We start from the raw sequence: 20,428 nt of genomic DNA, 5'->3' as shown, positions 1-20,428 counted from the left end.
TTGAAGAAAACTGCATAGAGTTCGCGCTGTTTCACAAGGGCGTTTGACACACACGCATGAGTGTTACGCAGTGTGCCTGCGTTCAGTTTCCGGGTCGGGTAACTCTGTAAAATTGCTTTGCGCGAGCACACTTTACGACACCGATTTCACAGAGAGAGCATATACGCTTGTGCGCAAAGAAGAAACAAAGAAAAATAATAAAGGTGCTCACCATTCCGAGGCCACCATAATTCAGAGCCATTGGCCCGTCCAGATAGAAGAATGGACGGGTGATGATGGCTGTCGGTACTACAACGACATTGTAGTCGGGTATGTAACGTGCGGTGACTTCATTCTCGTCGTACAGCGCAGTCGTCTGGTCGCTCCAAATGGAGTGAGTGGAAAGAGAAAGAGCCTTTATCCATGAGGGGAAGAGCCGGTTCACAGGTGCGTCCGGGTACGCTTCTGTGACAGATCAGCAACAATAGTTTCTTAGTCCAAGGTCGTGCAATTGTTGCATAACACTTCACATAAGATAAAAAAATCACAGCATATCCACGGAGTGAATGATGATGAGTGGGCGAAGCTGCGGAGGTTCATCGGTAAACCGTGAATCTTCCGTGAATTCTGCCCAGTACATCATCACCGACGTCAGATCGGGCGCGTTTATACTAAAGGTTCGATGAGTTATGACGACTTGCAGCTCACTTTAATTTTACATGTACGCTGTGAATTTTCATTGTTTAGAAAACCATTGCTTTAGAAAACATCTGGCGTCTTTCGTTAAGCAGCTGGCGTCTTTTTGTTTTGCTTTAGAAACATCTGGCGTTCTTTCGTTTTGCTTTTAGAAAACATCTGGCGTCTTTCGTTGATTTATTTTATCAATCAACGGCGTTTTGAACAAAATTTTTATTGTTTAATCACGCACAGGAGAAATCTCACCAGGCACTACCTTGGAGGTAAACAATGGCTGCTAATGGGAATGGGAGACAGAAGAAGTCGGCTTTTAGCTAACACTTACACTTCTACTTCTACTAACGTTTCCTACTGGAACATGCCAATGGCTGCTAATGGGGAATGAGAGACAGAAGAATTCGGCTTTTAGTTAACGCGCACGCTGCGAATTTTTTATTGTTCAACAACGCACAGGAAAAATCTCCCACCGGCACCACCTTGGAGGTCAAGATCTGGTACTAGCGTTACGACTGGTTACGCACTACGACTACGACAACTACGAGGGACGAACGGGTGCCGCTTTAAGGAGCTTCGCCCTTAAGAGAGTGCTGATCCCTCTGTCATAGGAATCGGCATAACACGAACGTGAAACTTGTCGTCACGGAAGTAGTTGATTGTTTACAGTGCATTGGTATATAATAATAATAGGCTTGTTTAGCTGAACGTCGCTTACGCTCAGCCCCTCGCAGATGTAGCGTCCCGAGAGAGTGCAGGGAACTGCATAGATTTCATGTTTTTGACGAGCGCGTCTTACCGAGACGCGGTGAGCTTGGCTGCAAAACGACGGCGAAACCAAGTAGACGCACCTTCACGCTCCGGTCAGTTGGCTTCACGAGCGGAGCGAGAGATGCGTTCCACGTTCCGCCGGTCGCACGATCGTTCTGCGCATGCGCACTACAGTTCTTTCAACGTGTTTGTGTGTTAATTGAGTCACGCGCACAACAGTGCCTTCTACGCGTTCGTGTGCATTGGCCGGTCTGGCCGGAGCGGATCGTAAATGCCCAGCTAAAGGTGCCTAATATCTGGGGTTTAACGTCCCAAAACCATGATGTGATTATAGCACCGCTTGATGTGGACGCACTCCCGTTGACGCCTAGTGGCACATCTCCGTACCGACGACTAACGCCCATGATCATGATTTAACCCTTGCGGTAGCTGAAGTTTTTAACATATACGTGGACGCCGCATATGGTGAATCTCGCACAAATATGGCATCAACAAGCACATAATAAACACTGATACTCGATATGCACTCCTTCAAAGCGTCGTGAAACGCGAAGAGAAACGCTACGCGCGTCGTGTCTTCCCTCTAGCCTGGCCGTTAATTCTCACAGGGCGAGCGGGGAAGGCGGTGCGACAGCCAGGCGAGCGTCTGAGACCTATTCTTCGATATGGATGCATCCTATGAGCGAGGCTTGGGCTAACGCCACCACTTCGCGGTGTGTTAAAGCGTTGACGAAATTACACTTCTATTGCCAGCGCGCCGAACGGGACGGTCGTAGCAACGGCGCGTTATTCCTGTCTGTTTTTTTTTTTTTTCGAGCCTGGTGGCGCACATGTCGCCGCCCCGTTATAAAGGGGACGCTCATAGCATCCATCCATCCATCCATCCATCCATCCATCCATCCATCCATCCATCCATCCATCCATCCATCCATTCATCCATCCATCCATCCATCCATCCATCCATCCATCCATCCATCCATCCATCCATCCATCCATCCAAGAGCACTGAGAGGACAGTGTGAAAGATAAAAGGCGCGTTCATTTATACTCCATTATGTGTTTGTTGGTCTCTCAATGGGCTAAACGCCCGACAGCCATCGTCGCGGACCATGAGATCATGAGTTCGACTCCTGACAACGGAACTTGTTCCTACAGTTTTTTTTTCTTTGCGATCGGATGGCGTTCATTTTGCTGACGTATTTCCCTGACGGAAATACGTCACGACGTATTTCTCTCTCACGACGTATTTCCTCCAAGACTCTCACGACGTATTTCCCTGACGGAAATACGTCGTGAGAGTCTTGGTGGACCCTTGAATCAAACACGTTCGTGTTAAAAAATAACTGGAGCGGCAATTATTGCTCAAGAGTGAGGCCATGCCCACCAGAAGATGTCGGCTGCGGCCGCCATCTTAGTAGGCGCACGATAAACCATCGTTGGGCGAAGGAAAGGGAGCGTTTTCCTCGCAGGCAAGACGAGTTTAATATGGCAACTTTTACGGGTGAGATACTGCTCCAGTATGTCTTTGTGTTACTAGTTTTTGTTAGTTAGCCTCGAAGTCATGGCAAATTTAATCTCAGATCAAGTAGCCAATACTCCTCTCGATGGGTTACTTTCGTCGGCAACAACGATCTTTTAATTTATAATTAACGTAGTATTTACACTAACAGATCAAAGCCTTTTGATATCTAAGTAGGCACCACCAGAAAAGAGCATGTTTCCGAGATCTTTTGTGGGCAAAAAGCTGGCTTCACGTTTGTTGGCACCAGGGTTGCCAATGGTGGCTACTTTTCGCCAAATTGGCGATTTTGAGACGCCCGTGGCGACCTAAAATTATGAATGGCGACATGGCAAATTTTTGGCGATTTTCGGCTTATGTCTCCACTGAGTTATGCAACCTAAGCTCAGTGTCTTCCCAACGATTGAGCGGCAACATTCTCTGTATTTTTCTTGGGTTTAGACCCACGAGTAGTATGTGCATATTACGTGTCATTCGGTATGTTCGTCCTGTAACTCGTGTGTATCTCCTCAATTCATCTAGATGCAGGAGGTACTGGAAAGTCCCCCAGCGACATTCTAGCAAAATGTAAGTCAGCGGACTGCCTTGCAAACCGCGAGAGGGCGGTGTTTGACTATAAGTTTATGGCTTTAGGTGCTTTAAGCTTCTCTAAAGTTTCGCTTCTGAAGGGGCTAGACGACGGTTTGGCCGCCTGTTCCGACCATGTCTTCCGCCAAAGCTCTAACTGTTCTGAATAGCTTGGTGACTTATTCACTGTTGCAGTACCCCCAATTCAGCTCGTAAAGACTGCTTGGAATAGCGAAGAGAGACGGATACGCGGCTATTCGTGCAATAAAAAAAATATTTATTGAGGCATTTTCCACTGTTCTCGGTGAGCGTTGCAATGAAAACAATTGCTATGTAACGTTTTACACTGTCTACCTGATCATTAATAACGCATCAGATTGCCGCGTGTAGATATAGGTGACTATAAGAAAGGGTCAGTGGCGTCCGGTATCACATTAGTTCACACTGAAAAGGTGTAAGACTCACTAATGATCGGTTCCTGTAAGAATTCTGTCGTGTTACCTTCAATAAACCTTTTAATACTTTTAATTCATATAAGGGTACGTAAAGCTGTCTACAAACAGCACTTTCACGGTTTTCACCCAAGGTTTACCACACGTTTACCTTTGAAACGAGCGGACAGGGATGGAAGGATATCATGAGCGTTTCATTCATCCACCCTTGCGCCACCACGCACATCTTGCGGCTAGTCGGCGAAGTAGCACTATGCGCTCCCATGGTGAAGCGGGCGAAACGACTGGCATTGTGAAACGTCAACATAATTTCAGGGTCTTGGGTGGTACTGTATTCTACGGGGCTATACGTGAGTGGAAACTTTTATTACTAGGCATGCCGCACATATCGAGAATGGCGACTTCTTTGGCGACATTTGGTAAAAAAATGGCGACTTTTGGCGACTTTTTGCTCTTCGTTTGGCGACATTTACTCGAAAGTCAGTGGCAACCCTGGTTGGCACAGCGTTGCGAGAGCTTTGCCAGTTCCAATCGCCTCGAGTTGCATTGGTTTCGGCAATGTCTGAGGACCGGTAGTCGAGATCGTCATGCTAGGGTAGCACATTGTTTGCGCATGACGCCGCTTGCATTTTGTACATTTAAACTTTCGTCTGAAATCTTTTGAACAGTAATGTAGCAAGGTAGAGCGGAAGCAGCGACCGGCACTTAGTAGTCGTTTTTCTTTTCCTCGAGAGGAATTAGAGACTCGCACTGCTCTGTATAATGGGTTGTCGAGACACAGAAAAAGCAGGCGTTCTCTTGAGTAACTGGTTTTGCGGATGCAGTCAAACACTCCGTGGTTGAAAGTTGACGGCGCGAAGAGGATGTTGTGCTAGTGTGAAAATCGTTATCTTGGGACTTCGACACGTCCTCTTTTACAGTCTCTTGCGGGAAAGTTCGTTGGCGAGAGTCTACTTCTGTTTTAATAAGAAACAGCAAAGGCTGCATGCTGCCCTTTTGTTCTTGAGTGTGCCGTCCCTGCTGGCCTGTACTTCCACTTTGTCCTCTTTCCTCTGTACTTGGGTGTGCGATGGTCTTGTTAAAGTTGAGGACTATGTCGTGAGGAAGCCACTTCAGGAGGATGGGGTAGAGCATTGCGGAATAATTGTCTTCCGATACTCCGAGAGTTTTGAGAGCCCGCGTCTGGGTCTGTACCGTGTCGTAGAGGCACCGAAGTCCTCGAAGGTCGTTGGAGGAACGAACTCGTTCCATGTCAATGAGTCGGTGCATGTGAGCTCGAATTATCACGTCGGTCTTGGCAAAGCGTTGTTTCAGAATCTCCAGGGCTTCACGGTAGCAGCTTGGAGTTGCTGGAAATTCCGCGATAGCCAATGCCGCGTCGCCGGTCACGACCGAACGTAGATAAGCAAACCTGTCTACGTCGGGGAGTCCACCGTTGCTGTGGATCAGTTAGTTGAATTGCTCCCAAAAAGGCGTCCACAATGGCACTTGGCCGTCGAACTTCATGAGGTAGATTTTCGGTAATTGCACGGCGGACAGGTGCGTGTGTTGCACGGGCTCGGTAGGCGTTGCTGGTAGTGTACGGTTTTGGGACTTCTGAAACTGACGTATGCGATACTTGAGTTTCGCGGACGTCGCTGTGGCTCGATCGTTATAATCCACAACCCGGTCAAACCCTGCATCCGCATCCGTGGTCGACAGCAGAGGGACGACGTCGGAGTCAGTTGCTCTCAAGTCGGTGTGAAGTTGGTTGTGGCGTTCGTTGAGGATGCAAAGCTGCTCTACAGTAACACTGACTTCAATGAGCGTTGCATCTATGTTGTTGATAAGCCGTTTTAATTGCGATCTCTCGGCTTTGCGCTTGAGCTTGAGGGCTTCCATATTTTGACTCCGTGTTGAGCAGGTATAGGTCCGTACGATGAATCCGTAGGCAGGAAGGCGATTACCTTGGGACCATCGATGTGTTTCACTGTTCCGATGAGTTTCGGCACCACTTGATGAAAATAAAGCCTCCCGGTGCGCAGAAAAAGGGGTTTATTTACAATAAACCGCAGCCCGACTCCGTGGGTTGCTGCTGACGCACATGATTCGAAAGCACGAAAGTTTGCTACTGTCTCTTCTTCGTCGCTCTTTTTCCGATATCTGGAACATAGTGCATGGCTGCGCTAAAAAACACAGACAAGGAAGAGATGTACTCAGGACGGGCGCCCGTCCTGTGTGAATCTCTTCCTTGTCCGTGTTTATGTTCCAAGCATCCACCAACTAGCCCAAACGAAAGTGTTCCCAATACCGTTTAGGTAACCGTGCGGCGTGTGTGGACGCCTGTGGTTCGCCGAATGCATCTCCACCGTCCCCGGCGTCCATGACCATCTGCACCGCGACTGTGCAGCGGCGACGATCCGACAGTGTCTTTCGTCGGACTGCCCAGAGCAAGTGCCAGTCTGCGGCAGTGACCACTATTGTATCAGGGGGCAAAATGGCTGTTGAAACAGAAAATTTTAATTATAATTAAACAAAACGAGCAGCTTCGCTGGCCTTCCATCTTCACAGAATGAAAGGGCTCTGAATTGCTTTCTTTTCACGAAATCGTTAAGCACTATCAGCTTGGGCGCAGGAAATTCCCCCTCCCACACCCAACGCTCACTAGACCCCAGTCTTCTACGCTCAGAATGTTACAGACGGGATCATTCCCGTCGAGAGGTCAATTTAGCCACTTTGCTCCGGACATCGACCCACACTGCCTTGAGTACAATGCAGAGTATTGCTCGCTAGCACACATGCTCTGGCAATGTGCTGCGTTACGAAATGCGCCTTTTAATACACAAGAGGACTGGGAGGAAGCCCTCAAAAGCGGCGATCCCCAGGAACAACTAAGGGCTGTCCTAAGGGCCCGCGAACGGGCGGAGGACCATGGTCTTCCCGTCCCAAGTTTGTTGACTGACTGACTGACTGACTGATTGAAGAGTACGCAGTTCTCTTTTCTTGCTAATAAGCCAACGATGAGGTCAGGAAAAGTTCATAGCATCACTCTCAAGCTCGTCCCTCATGACTGCAAGTCCACCTTCCCTATGGCTGCCTTAAAATCGAATAAGCCAAGTTACTGAAGTGCACTGTGAGTTTTCCTGATGCTTAAACTTCTCCCTTCCTTATTGAAGGGCAAACTCTGTCTCGGTCGACGTTTAGACTTTTGCTAAAGTTACTAGCCTCAGAAGCCCCGACTACATGCCTGGAATAGCCGGAAACTTCGCTCGATCGAGGCCATCTGACAAAATTACTTTGCTAAGTGGCAAAAAATACACGGTTCTGAATGCAGTCGAAGTCAGGAAATAAAGATAATTTGTTACATCGAGATTTATTTAAATAAACGTTCGTTATATCAACGTTTGATTGTACTCGAAAAAGCAACATATAACGGCAAGTCACATACCATTTATTTCATCCAGCTGCGGTGTGTCTAACCTTTTATTTACAAAAGTCCTGAGGCTCGACCCATTCAGAAAGAGGTGGGCGGAGCCTAAGATGGCGCCGTCAGGCATAGCCCCTCAACGACATTTTGGGCCCTCTGGACAGTCCGTAGCTGGTCTTGAGGCGAGGAGCTCCTTAACATTTTTCTGCCAGTAAAGCCATTGTACTCCAGGGTTGGTGAGAGTCACAGGGCACGCACTAGCATGTGTCTGATCCCAGTGATTCCATTTCCACATTAGATTCTTTCCTGACCTCCCTTTCCGGATAGATTTTTGTCAATGTGATAAGGGGTGGGGTACGTTCCTGTTTACAATAGACGCAGTGAAACTGACTGAGCCCTGTTGACACTTGAATGTGGCTATGGAAATCGCCTGCGTCCTAAGTACGAATAGTAATGTTTAGTAATTTCACCATACGTAATTAAATGATCGCTAAGTACTCCGGCCTGGTATTGGATGGCTCGGTTCTGACCGGCACGCAGGGCAAGTCCTCGTGCCAAGTCATTAGTCGCCTCATTGGGGTTAACCCAAGTCTCATTCACTTATGCGCAGGAAACCATAACTACTGTTTTTTTTTTTTGAAATACTCGGGTAAAGTCACGTGTAAAACACGGTATACTCCCGGTAGGCGTGTAGAAGTTGGCGAATACTGACTGTAATGCTCGTCAATGAACTCCGGGTCTAGTCGCCGTCCTGGACTTCCTACGTTCACCACTATGTCGTCAAACTTTCGGATAGCACCCACTTCTTCCTTGTAACTGATCCACAATGAGTTCAACAGCGTGTCCCGGAAGGCAGTCTGAACTTGGGACACCATGCTCTCCGTCTGGTTAACCATGAGCCGGGAACCCTCTGTTCAATGAAACAACATGCAAGAGCACTTAGTTGCCGAGAGCCACATGGAACATGGTGTTACATACTTTGAGAACAGGCAATAAGCAATGCGACGAGCCAGGGCCGCGATAATCCAGGTAAAACTTGAAGCCCGATGCTCTCCATTATAACACGTTGCCTCAGCATTGGTGTGCTCATGGTATTGCCCTCACATGGTGGTCATGACACCTGCTAGCTTCAAGCCGCGGTACTTCAATGTCTCGTTTAAAGCTTTTGCACAGACAGACTTACGCATATCTAGGTCGTCATTATATAGTACTAAAATAGGCGCATACAAATGTGCATATACATTGCGTGATAACGAATGTTTCACGTCCTCCCACAACTCGAAGAAGTTTTGAGACTTTTTTTTTTGTTGCAGCGCCGTCATTGTGAAGACTTCGTTATTTTCCACGTAGGGCTTTCGGGTGGATACCGCTACCAGTCCGCAGTGCCATTTGCGGAGGTGTCTTGCATTTGTTTTTGTGATCCCACATGGACTGCAACTACTCTGTGGCCTCTGACCGTCCTATCTCTATGACAGATATTTTGTTCTTGCGTCTCTGCTGCAGTTTTCCAAGTACAGAAAATTGTACATCTGGTTCTGCGTTCGTGTTCGTGCTCGCTCGCAATTCCCACTGCTGCCTAAAGCCTTGTTGAATCATTGACAGTACATGTCAATGTGATAAGGTACGTCAATGTGATGTCAATTGGGTACGTCATAGGAATTATTTACAGCTGTCCTTAGACACCATTTAGAAAAGATTTGGGGCCTGTTAAAATTCACACGGTCCCTTATGCATTCGCTTAAGACGACTCGAAGGCGTAAGTCATTTTCAAGTTCTTTTCTTCTCGAATTGATTGTTCGTGAAAACATTCTGCACCTAAAGTGTTTTTGAACTGCCACCGGGACTGGCCCACCCTTTCAAAAAAGCGACGATGTCGTTTGATGACGCGATAATATGACGCCATTTCATGTGTCGTCATAGTGTGACGTCACAAAATTATGATTTTTTGCATCGCTCGTGTTGACGCCGGCGCCGCCGACGGCCACTCCTTGTGTTCGATGAAACATATAATGTTTTCGGCTTGATAACGATGGCCTAGTTTTAACTTTGCCATTCTGAATTTCATTGCCACAAAGGAGTAGGAATATTGTAGTTGTTAACTTGTGCAAGAAAGATAACATAAATTTACCCATAACCTAAATATTCCTCGGACCAAAAGAGAAAGTATGATGAACTAATGCTTATTCCCGTGTATCCGCTATATCGTGAGACTCAGCCTGCTAGATAATGCTTTTTAAACAAATTAGTGCGAACATAGTTGTGTTTGTTAGGATTTTCTTTAAGCGAATTTTCACCAAGATTTTTGCCGTCGTACTTGTTGGTGAGCATGTTGAATATGGCTAATTCTGTTTCCTCGCGTTTTAATTTGAGGTGCTGCGCAAATTGTGGAATTAAATTTTAGAGAAAACTGAGAAAACTGGCTAGCAATTATTTTTGCAGGGAAAATAAAATACAAAGGTAATAAATACATTTCGTGTAGAACGAGCTCTGATTGTTTCTCCTTTCTGTAAAAACAGAGTAATTTCAAGAAAATGAAGTTACAGATAATTAAAAATCGTTCTTTTAATGTGTGGTCCAGGTATTACTAGATTTGCGATTGCACAACTTTATCGTGTTTGATAAGGTTATTTTATTCAAGTTGCATAATTGCACTACAGCATAATATTTGCACAACAGTTGTTTTATGACAGCAGCCGCGTGAGCATGGTAGTTGCGGTGGGGATAGAATTGGGGCCCATGGGCTTAGCCAAGCGTACGTAACCAGGAAGCGTTCCGTCTGACCATGTCATGCGCTGTAACAGTGTTTACTCACGAGTTCTGGACAAGGCGCTTGCTTTCAGTAATCGGAAGCAGCAGTCAGAAAAAGGACACCTATGAAGGATCTTTGTGAAGGACACCTATGAAGGACCTCTACCTCGTAGACTGTGTGACTGCACTTGCGCACAACACCAATGTATGGCCATAGCGATATGAAATGACTAACATAATGAAATATTACTGAGAACTAACAGACAATAATGCCAAGGAAAGTATAGGTGATGTTATTTGTAATATTGGAATGTAAATGTGAAGAAAGTAAAGTGGACAAAAAGATAACTTGCCGCCGGCAGGGACCGAACCTGCGGAGGGACCGAACCTGCAGGTTCGGTCCCTGCCGGCGGCAAGTTATCTTTTCGTCCACTTTACTTTCTTCACATTTATATTCCAATATTACAAATAACATCCCCTATACTTTCCTTGGCATTATTGTGTGTTAGTTCTCAGTAATATTGTGTCTAACAAAGCAAAACGAGCCCTTAAAAGTCATCTTCTTTCTAACATAATGAAAGGAACATGAAAACTATGGGCAGTGGAAAAGGGCTATATAGCATTCTTCCTTCCCATCGCAAGTGTGGAAGCTGTGGGACAGCACACGCGCCCATTTCCTTTCCTTAAGGCTGGCGCGATCGCGAACTGACGGTGGTTGCCAAGGGACCACTAGGAGAGGAGCACCGTCGCCCTTTCCTGCCGGACAACCCCTTCTTCCCCGTCACTCCGCGCGCCAATCCTCGCTTCCCGGCTCGCGGGAAAGGGAACTCGCCCTGCGAGGGAAACAACCCTCGTGGTGGGGAGGGAGACGGGAGGTGAATAAAACAACCGGGCATACGAGCAGACGGCCGCTCGTGCCCTGCTGACCTGCGAAGTAACACCTCACCGCCCCGAGACCCGCGAGCCGATCATCGACCGAAGGAGTAAGCGTTACCCTTTGCTTTCTACGAGAGCGGACTATCCCTCTACGCGACATTTACGCGTTATTGCTAGCGTAGCAATAAAGTGTTGTTTGTTCCAGCCTGTTGCCTTATTCGCCCGAACCCGTCGTAGCTGCGATGACGCGCGCTACGGGAAGGGGACGTTGAAGAAGAACTGATAGCTGGGCCAGTTGGTGATAATACTTGAACATGTTTAACACAGCGCAACGACGACGAGGACACAAGAGAAGAGGAGACAAACCACAGCGCTGTGGTTTGTCTCCTCTTCTCTTGTGTCCTCGTCGTCGTTGCGCTGTGTTAAACATGTTCAAGGGGACGTTGACACGGTACGACTATTTGCGGCTGGGACCGGAGCTAGGCTTCTGCACCAGCCGTGCATAGAGCGGACCCCCTCAAAGCTTATATGAAATCTCATTTCGTGCTTAATGTCACCCTGACCAAAATGACCTTGCCATGTGCCAAAGAGTTAGAAGCCATCAACTGTAACTCTATACAGGCAACTTCATAGGCCACTCTAGTATTGCTAGGGTCCCGCATATTTCTGCAGATTATTCTCGTTAAACAAGAATTTCAGGTAGAATCGTTTGTTGGCCTAGAAGTTTTATGTGAAACATAAATGTGAGCTTCATAACAAAGGTCGGTTTCAGCAGAGAAGGCGCACTGATTCAAATTCTTGACCATGGAGTAACGGTACAAGTAACGCGCGTTACTTTTTTCTCTAACAGTAACGGGAACGCGTTACCCTTTTTTAGAGGTAACGTAGGGCGGTAACGCGTTCCTTTATTTTTATCGTGACGAGTAACGTATTTAGCAACTTCTTTTCGGTAACGCCTACAGCACTGCGTGAAAGTGGCGGCGATTCATCGGCGGGCGTCGTCTGCTCCAGAAACGCTGCTGATAGTTCGCTTCGAGCATCGCACGGCACGTAATTGAAGCAATGTTCACTACACGCGTGCCGCCAGAATGTCTGTCACTTCTGTTTCTGGACATCGCGGAATGAAGTCTAGTAACGCTGGGCATATAGGAAACAATATGAAATTTTCCGTGTTTCGCGTCCATGAACCAGCACGTGAACGGTGGGAACGCGTTGACAGTTTTCCTCAAATATAATTTATCCATCGATCGTTATCCAGAAGAGCTGTTTCGTAATTTCTTCCACCAGCACATCCGGGTTTGTAATCGCTTTTGCGGTAAATACCCCATAGAAGGGCCAGCCCTAGCCAGCTCGTGAGTGCTAGCTAGGGTCGCAATTCGAATTTCTTGCTTGCTTTTTTTTTAATTTCCATCGCATTAACAAAAGAATGCCTCCTGGTCGGAAGAGCCGCAATTCGGTTTCAATATGCGCAGCTGTCAGTAGCGGGCCCATCGCTGACGGCCCTGATGTCAGAAGGCTCGCTGTGAAGCGCCTACTCCAAGTTACACGTCCGCCCCTCGCTTCCAGGTTCATTAGCTGACAGTTAAAAAAAATCTCAGTTTCGCTGAAGGGCGAAGCAATGAATGCAATACCAACAAATTGTATTGTCCTACGAAGTAGGACTAGCGGCTAATTCCTAATTCCTTTGGATCCGATCACGCGTAACTCAACAAAACGCCGGTTTGAGGGAATATATGGCCGCCCCAGGGGCCGAAGCGGTTTTCGTGCTGCCAGTTCTCTAAACGCGAAGTAAACGTTGAGAGCACAGCAAGTATACGAGCCGTCTCCTGATGCCTCGAGATAGCGCGCGCACCAGCGACTGCGCCCTTCGAGCGACGCATCCCCCTCCCCCGCCCCCCTTCTTTCTCCCGGCGTCCCTTCATGATCCTTACGAAAGACGGGCGGGACGATGAGCAATCAACGGTAGGCATCACACGCGGGTTGATGTTATCGCATGCGCCCTCCGTGCGAAGGAGACGGCCGGCTCGTTTCATCTCTGGTTCAGCCGCGTTCGTCGCCAGCGATCGCGAGATTTTACTCGCGGGTAGAACGTATGCGATGCGCGGGCTGATATTATCAATTTGGACTTTATACACGGAAAATCACGGCAATGGCGAAGCCAACGGCGACGGCAAAAACCCGTTGAGTGAGCCCATATAATTGCTGACGCAATAAAAATAAAAAAATGAGTGATGCCATTCGATGAGGTGAATGATCAGAGAAACTGTTTAGCGCACGGCACAGAGTTAACATGGTGGAGGACAGTTTGGTATCTAACGCCAGGTTGCTAACAGCCAGGCTGTTACCCTTCAATGCTGTTAACCTTCAAAACGCAATATTAATACGAAAGCCTTAGATGCCTCATCAAACACGAAAATTTACCGTCGGCGCCGTCAACACGAGTGATGCAGAAAATCACGATCACGTGATGACGTCATCATGATGTCAGATGCCAAAATTTGCGGCGACGTCATGACTTCATACACCCTGACGTCACGTGATGGCGTCATCACATGACATCGTCGTTTTGCACTGCCTCCGTGATCGGTGCGCCGATCATGCAGCCAGTGCAAAACCAGGTGAGATACAGAAAGCTTGCAATGCCTCCGATCCTGGAGACGGCGCAGAACCACGTTAGGTGCAAGAAGCTTTGAGAGGGGAGCGGGGAACGATCAGTACATCGAATGAGAAGAAAAAGATGACTTTCGCCTTCGAGTCGTCTTAGGCGAATGCATTAGGTACAATGTGACTCTTTGCCATTGAGGCACTGGTGCACGTCGCGGCGTTTGTCTACCACGTCTACTGATAACCACATAGATGTATTTAGAGTGTTATTTGATAAAGAACAATTTTATTGATCCATTATCCTGTGTTATTGCTAGCGTCAAAAATAATCGCTGAAGAGGTTATTCCCGAACACTCAACTGCATGACGCCCTTGTTTTTACATTATCGAGTGCTCCTGAGATGATTTTCTCCATGATATTTGCAATGAAAATATTTCTAGCTCTTCATAAGAACCCCAGAGCCCCATAATAATTATTCAGGTGCCTGAATAACGCAACTATCCATCTCCAGTGTACTCCAGGATGTGAAATTAGCTTCTCCAGAGTGCTCCCCGATGCAAAATTGCATGCTCCAAAGTACTCCGAGTTCGAAATTTGTGCTTCTTCACACTGCTCCTAAATGAAAATTTTGCTGCTCCAAATATTGTTCCGATTCAGAAGTCCTTGGTAGCATCACTGCATGTTCCAAGCACGATCCTGCAAAAGAAGCCCGCGAAAGCGCTCGAGCTGAAGAAAAATATTGCGCAGGATTATTTTTTAGCAACTGGGAAGCTTTAGAAGAATAAATTTTTATGAACTGAAAAGCTTCGTTCATGAGAAACCTCTAGGGGCTTTCATTTGAGCTTCTATGTATATACAGGGTGTTTCAAGAAATGTGTCCAGTATTTTTTAAAAATCACAGAAAGGAGGTATCTGCGTGCTACCTGCGGCGTTACCTTTACTGTGGGAGAGGGCATTTTGAGATGCGTACTAACATTAATTACGGCAGTAATTATAGAAATTATGAAAATTAACTTTTTAACCAGGGGAAATAAGTGGTCGAGTCAAATGGGCGAATGGAAGCCATTCCTGAGAATAGCCCATAGCCGCTTTGAAATTTCTTAAAGGCGGCCACTGGTAATCACCGCGGAGCGATGAAATCTGGCTCAATTTGCTGGCGATACCGAAACCTACGCACCAAAAAGCGCGTCTACCATTCACTGCAGAAACGCCCTCCGTGACGACACTGTTTCCCTCGCACGGGGAGGGGGGAGGAGGATAAGCTAGCGCCGTTATCATCCGTTGATCTAGATACTTCGTTTCGTGGCAACGCTTATCCTCCTCCCTCCCTCCCCCCTCCCGTCCCCGTGCGAGGGAAACAGTGTCGTCACTGAGGGCGTTTCCGCAGTGAATGGCAGACGCGCTTTTTGGTGCGTAGGTTTCGGTATCGCCAGCAAAATGAGCCAGATTTCATCGCTCCGCGGTGATTACCAGTGGCCGCTTTTCAAAAATTTTAAAGCGGCTATAGGCTATTTTCAGGACGGGCTTCCACTCGCCCATTTGACTCGACCACTTATTTCCACTGGTTAAAAAGTTAATTTTCTTAATTTCTATAATTAGTGCCGTAAAAAATGTTTGTACGCATCTCAAAATGCCCTCTCCCACAGTAAAGGTAACGCCGCAGGTAGCACTCAGATACCTCCTTTCTGTGATTTTTAAAAAATAGTGGACACATTTCGTGAAACACCCTGTATAGGGGGCTGGGAAAATAAGAAGCGAAGTTTCTATGAGTTACAGTTATCGGTGGTCGCGGGGGAGGCATTAGTGGCGTAGGCAGAAATTTTTTTCGGGGGGAGGGCGGCACCTCCTTGATCCGACATGGGGTCTGGGCAGAAAAGTGTGGTTGAGTGTCATTTTGTGCTCTGTATCCCGCGGGGAAAAAAATTCAGAGGGGGGGGGGGGCACGGGCCCGGTGTGCCACCCCCTGGCTACGCCACTGCGCGCACAGTTCGCGCAAAATCCAGCGTCGGCGAGTGTGCACAAATGAGGCCCTCGAAGGGCATTGAGGCATCGATGGCGCGAAGGACGCTTCGTTCATTGCATTGCAGCGACCGCGTTTCCTCGCGCCAGCGTGTTGCTTAGCTAAACGAGGTGACATGCTGAAGGAGTAAGCTGCTAGCCTTGCTTCGTATAATATTTCAATTTGTTGCTATCGCATTAATTGCTTCGCCCGTGCAGCGAAACTGTGACGTCTTTTTTTCTTTTTTTAGACACAACCTTGCGAAGCCAACAGACAGCGAGGCAAGGAGAGGCGTAGGGAAGATTATGAGCAGCTTTTAACTATAGTTTAATAATTATGACATAAATGGAAATTAATAAATTTGATAAACAGCTCGGCAGGAACCGAGTGTGATAATGCGTCCGATGCGCTACAAAAAGGGCAGCGACGATGGTGACTTTATTCGGTATCATTGTGCTTGTAATTCTGGCAGTGTTCCTCTGTTCCATCGCTGCGTTGTGTGTGGCCTTCCTAAGGCACTTGTAGAATGAAGGGACCTGCGTGAGTGCAGACAAAGGCGCGCGGAATAGCATACGTACCCTGCTCGAAGAAATGTCTGATCATCGCCAGATTCATGACCTTTTTGATGTGTTCGTAACAAGTGTCGGTGGCACTCCTGTCACCACGAAACAAATATGGCTCAGTGAAGTCGGCCAGTTGTCTTAAGATGCTCCAGGCGACCAGGTACCGCAGACCTTCTACACCCACGTGCTCGCTTTCAAACAGCTTCCGCAGGATTGTGGTAGTGTGTGGTTGATGCAGAATTACATCGAACCGGCCATAGGTACCGTTGGTATATTTGGAAAAATAGGAAACCCACTCATCTGGGAAGAAGACGAAGTGGGGGTTAGCAAGAAGTCAGTATTGTACAGGGTGATTCTTTTAGAACTGACCTGTTTCATTGGGCTATATTTTTGTTAGAAAATGCCCCACTTTTATGCCGTTTGCGACAAACGATCGAGGAAGGATGAAAATTTAATGGCCCACCCCGTTTTGATGGGACGGGCTATTAATTTAATGGCCATAAAAGTTAATAGCCCGTGCCGTATGGATTAGATCAGAAACGTTCTGGGGACCATATTTTGTACAGGTTGGTGGCCGCCGAGGTCAACAGATCTATCGTCCCCAGATTTCTTCTAATGAATTTTTCTGAAGCGTCGTGTCTATCGCGATAAACCATGTACAATGGACGAATTAAAGGCCGACATTTCTAGGGAAATTGCAAACTTCACTTCCAGAACATTTCGGAGTGTTGCAGAATGTTTATATCACAGTTACTACAATACAGTCACAATAGTATAATTAACGGCCCCTATACCTGTCGTGGCTTCATTATCTGTTAATAGTAATAATTGTTGGGGTTTAACATCCCAAAACTACGATATGATTATGAGAGACTCCGTAGTGGAGAGCTCCGGAAATTTCGACCACCTGGGGTTTTTTAACGTGCGCCTGGATCTTAGTACACGGGCCTGAAGCATCTTCGCCTCCATCGAAAGTGCCGCCGCAGTGGCAGGGATTCGATCCCGCGACATCGGGTCAGCGGTCGAGCACCTTAACCACTAGACCACCGTGGCGGGTTCCTTATCTGATGGTTTTCATTAAGCTTGTATCAAACAAAGAAGCGAGCTCTTAATATTCCCCGCTTGAAATATGTCAGTTGACTCCACGCCACCCTGTGTTTACGCTGCTGCCGCTATTCTAAATCATAGAGGATCTACTAGCGAAAGCCTTGTACACATATGTCCTATTTGTGTTGTGCGGTGATATATTTCGTTTACTTATGCAGTGTCGATGGAAATGCATGGTAGCCAGCATAATCGACACGGATTTGTAGCAGATATATTTTATGGGAACAGCACAATCCCCTCTTCGTGCAAATGTAGTGGATGTGGCACCCTATCCTTTCTTTTCTGGTTTTAAGTGCGGAGCACTTTAGGGAACCGGCTTGTGGTCCATCCATCCATGGGGCGTGATCACGCTCACAGTAAAGCGCTCAATACAGGCCACAACAAGGCCAGGAATACTCAAAACTGGGTTGAAATGAACGAACGAGATCTAAAGTAATATAATTAACAGAAATAACCAAGAAGTAATCGCTAAAAAGTTTTCGGACACATGTGGCTGTCTTCGGAGCCGCGTAAGGGAGGGTACCACCGCCTCGCTGAACGAGCGAATACCCCTCCCCCTGCGCTTCACCGGCGCGCCATCGCGACGTCTGATGGGGGAAAGAGCCTGACGGAACTCGCTGAAGGCGACGCATATCTCCACTGCCGTAAAAAGAAGGAAGTCGATAGATAAAGCGCAGAAAAGGTAGCGCAATGTCGCACACCAATTTTACGAACCTCCCTGACAAGATTCTACTCGTGCCGGAGAAACCCTACATGCTTACCTCAAACATTCACGTCGTCGTCGGTGTGGTAAACGGAGCAGTGGGAAATCTACGAACGGGAATTGCTACGCGACCGTGCTACGCAGTTCCTCGTGTTTCGTAGTAGTGGAGCTGCCATATCTTTTTTTTCTTCTTCTTCGTTCTAAGTTGCGACACAAATAATTCTTTATGCAAAACACCCTTCGACCAGACCAGGACGTCGTCGTCTGCTATTACCTGCTCCGCATCTCCTACAAGGCTGAGTAGACGCTGCCCTTTCGACACACTGAAGCTACGAAAGGAGTCCTCAGTCACGTGGGTCTTCTTAGAATGCCTGGCGAGCCATGAAACCCGCGAGAACACGTGCAGAACGCTCACAGCGTGCGTGTTAAGCAACGGGATTTCAAGGCGGCGTGCAGGGGAGAGCGGAGGGGTGACCAGTCGCTTTAAAGAGCCCCTCACCAGGCCACATAGCAAATTTTAGTTAGACGCTGGATGTTGTTGTGTTGTTGTATGATGATTAGTGGGGTTTTTTGGCGCAAGGGCCATGGGTGGCCAAAGAGCGCCATGTCTGTTATGTGGTGTTAGCGATGACCAATGGTTACGATGACAGGATGTATTGTGGCTGTATAGAGGCCTAAAATCACGCGCTATAAAGAAGCGTAAAAAATGTGTATACCGTATAAAATTATGGCAGTGACAAGTGGTGTGATCTATGGGTATGGGATAAATGACGAGTGAGCATAGTATTTACAAGTGAGAGGCGGGATAACAGCACGAGTGCCTCCCTCAAGGCCTTTGATCCCAAAGGCGGGGAGGCAGGTGCTTCCTTTGATAGAAACCGCAGCAACAGCCTCAATCATGAGACCGCGCTACGGGCGCCTGGAAATATAACGTTGAAATTATGCACATCTTTCAGATACTCAAAGAGGGACTGATATTTAAAAAGGGGTTCTCTGCCAATGAACATATCAGGATGTAGTGGGAACTGCAGGTATGTAGATGAAAAATGCTTTTTCCTGAGAGCGTCTAGTTCCGTGCATTGTAGTAGGGTGTGAAGTACAGTTAAGGGATCGCCACAGTAGTCGCACAAAGGTGGATCGCCTCCGGACAGAAGGTATGAATGTGTACTGTGTGTGTGGCCAATCCTAAGTCTGCAGAGTGTAACTTCTGTGTGGCGTGACTTTGATACTGGCGTCCAGTTACCTAGTTGCGGCTTGATAACATGCAGTTTGTTTTGTGTCTTCCTATCCCATGTGCTCTGCCAAAAGGCCCTGAGCTTTCTTTTGAGGAATGGTTTTAAGTCTATTGGAGGGATAGCTACAGATGTATTGGGACTGTTTTCGTGGGCGGATGCTGCTAGCTGATCCGCCAACACATTGCCTTGTATCTCGCGGTGCCCTGGCACCCAGCACACTACGACATGTTGTTTAAGTGAGTAGATCGTGCATAAAATAGAGTAGAGCGAGACAAGGACCGGATTTGTGTGTTTTGTCATAGTTTTTAAAGCTTTCACTACACTTAATGAATCCGAGATAACTGATATTTATTCTCCAACCAAAGTTACGAAGACACGTAAAAACCCGACGTTTCGGAACCAGCTCGGTTCCTTCCTCAGGGGGGACTGCGGCGGCTTGGCAGCGGCCTCTTTAAGGCACTCTCGCGGCGGTTAACGACCCCACGCATTACCGAGGAGCGTAGCCCATGCGCATACACCGGGGGGAGAGTTCCGATGAACGGTTGATATTTTGAGTGGTCCTCTGTATGTGCCACGACTCCAGTAGTAACCTCCTCCTCCACTTGGTTTCACTTTCGAGGATGGCGGTTCCGTTGAAGTCTATTCTGTGGTCAAACGTCTCTGCGTGCTCGGCGACGGCGCTGCGTTCTTTGTTGAGTTTACGGACGTCGTTGACGTGTTGCCTAATCCGTTCGGGGAAGTTTTTGGTCTCGCCGATGTATGACGAGGGGCAGTCGGCACACGGTATTTTGTAAACGACGCCGGGCGCCCTGTCCTTTGTTGGTCGGTCTTTCGGGCGGGGAAGGAAGCGGCCCAGAGTGCATGAAGGCACGTGCGCGATGTGCACGCCTTCTTTTCTAAAAATCCGAGCCAACGCCTCGCTGGCTCCCTGGACGTATGGGACCGACACGCGTTTTGGAGAGCTGTTCGTCAGTGCTGGCTGGGAGTCGCGTAACCTCTTTTTCTCTGCGCGGCGGGCGACGGATCGAATGAAATTTCTGGGATAACCGTTTTTTCTGAGGTCCGCAATTACGCGGGCCTCTTCTTTCCGGCGTTCCGTGTCAGTGGAACATATCTTTTTGGCTCTCTGAAGTAATGTGGACACAACGGAGGCCTTGTGGGTGGAGGGATGGGACGAATCGTATTGAAGGTATCGGCCGGTGTGCGTC

The 20,428-nt window shown here is 47.7% G+C and overlaps 1 protein-coding gene across 1 annotated transcript in view; it reads right to left on the bottom strand.

Moving 5' to 3' along the window:
- The window catches only part of LOC125760303 (endothelin-converting enzyme homolog), a 98,934-nt gene that overhangs the window by 14,015 nt on the left and 64,491 nt on the right, over window positions 1–20,428 (bottom strand). Inside the window, exons 3-5 of the mRNA XM_049420183.1 lie at window positions 9,679–9,757; window positions 8,097–8,294; window positions 212–444 (exon numbers count right to left, since the gene is read on the bottom strand). Coding sequence (XP_049276140.1) covers window positions 212–444; window positions 8,097–8,294; window positions 9,679–9,757 — 510 coding nt within the window. The remainder of the gene's footprint in view (window positions 1–211; window positions 445–8,096; window positions 8,295–9,678; window positions 9,758–20,428) is intronic.

This window comes from Rhipicephalus sanguineus, chromosome 10 (assembly GCF_013339695.2).
Source record: "Rhipicephalus sanguineus isolate Rsan-2018 chromosome 10, BIME_Rsan_1.4, whole genome shotgun sequence".
In the NCBI taxonomy this organism is placed as follows: domain Eukaryota; kingdom Metazoa; phylum Arthropoda; class Arachnida; order Ixodida; family Ixodidae; genus Rhipicephalus; species Rhipicephalus sanguineus.
This window is presented reverse-complemented; position numbering and strand designations above follow the sequence as displayed.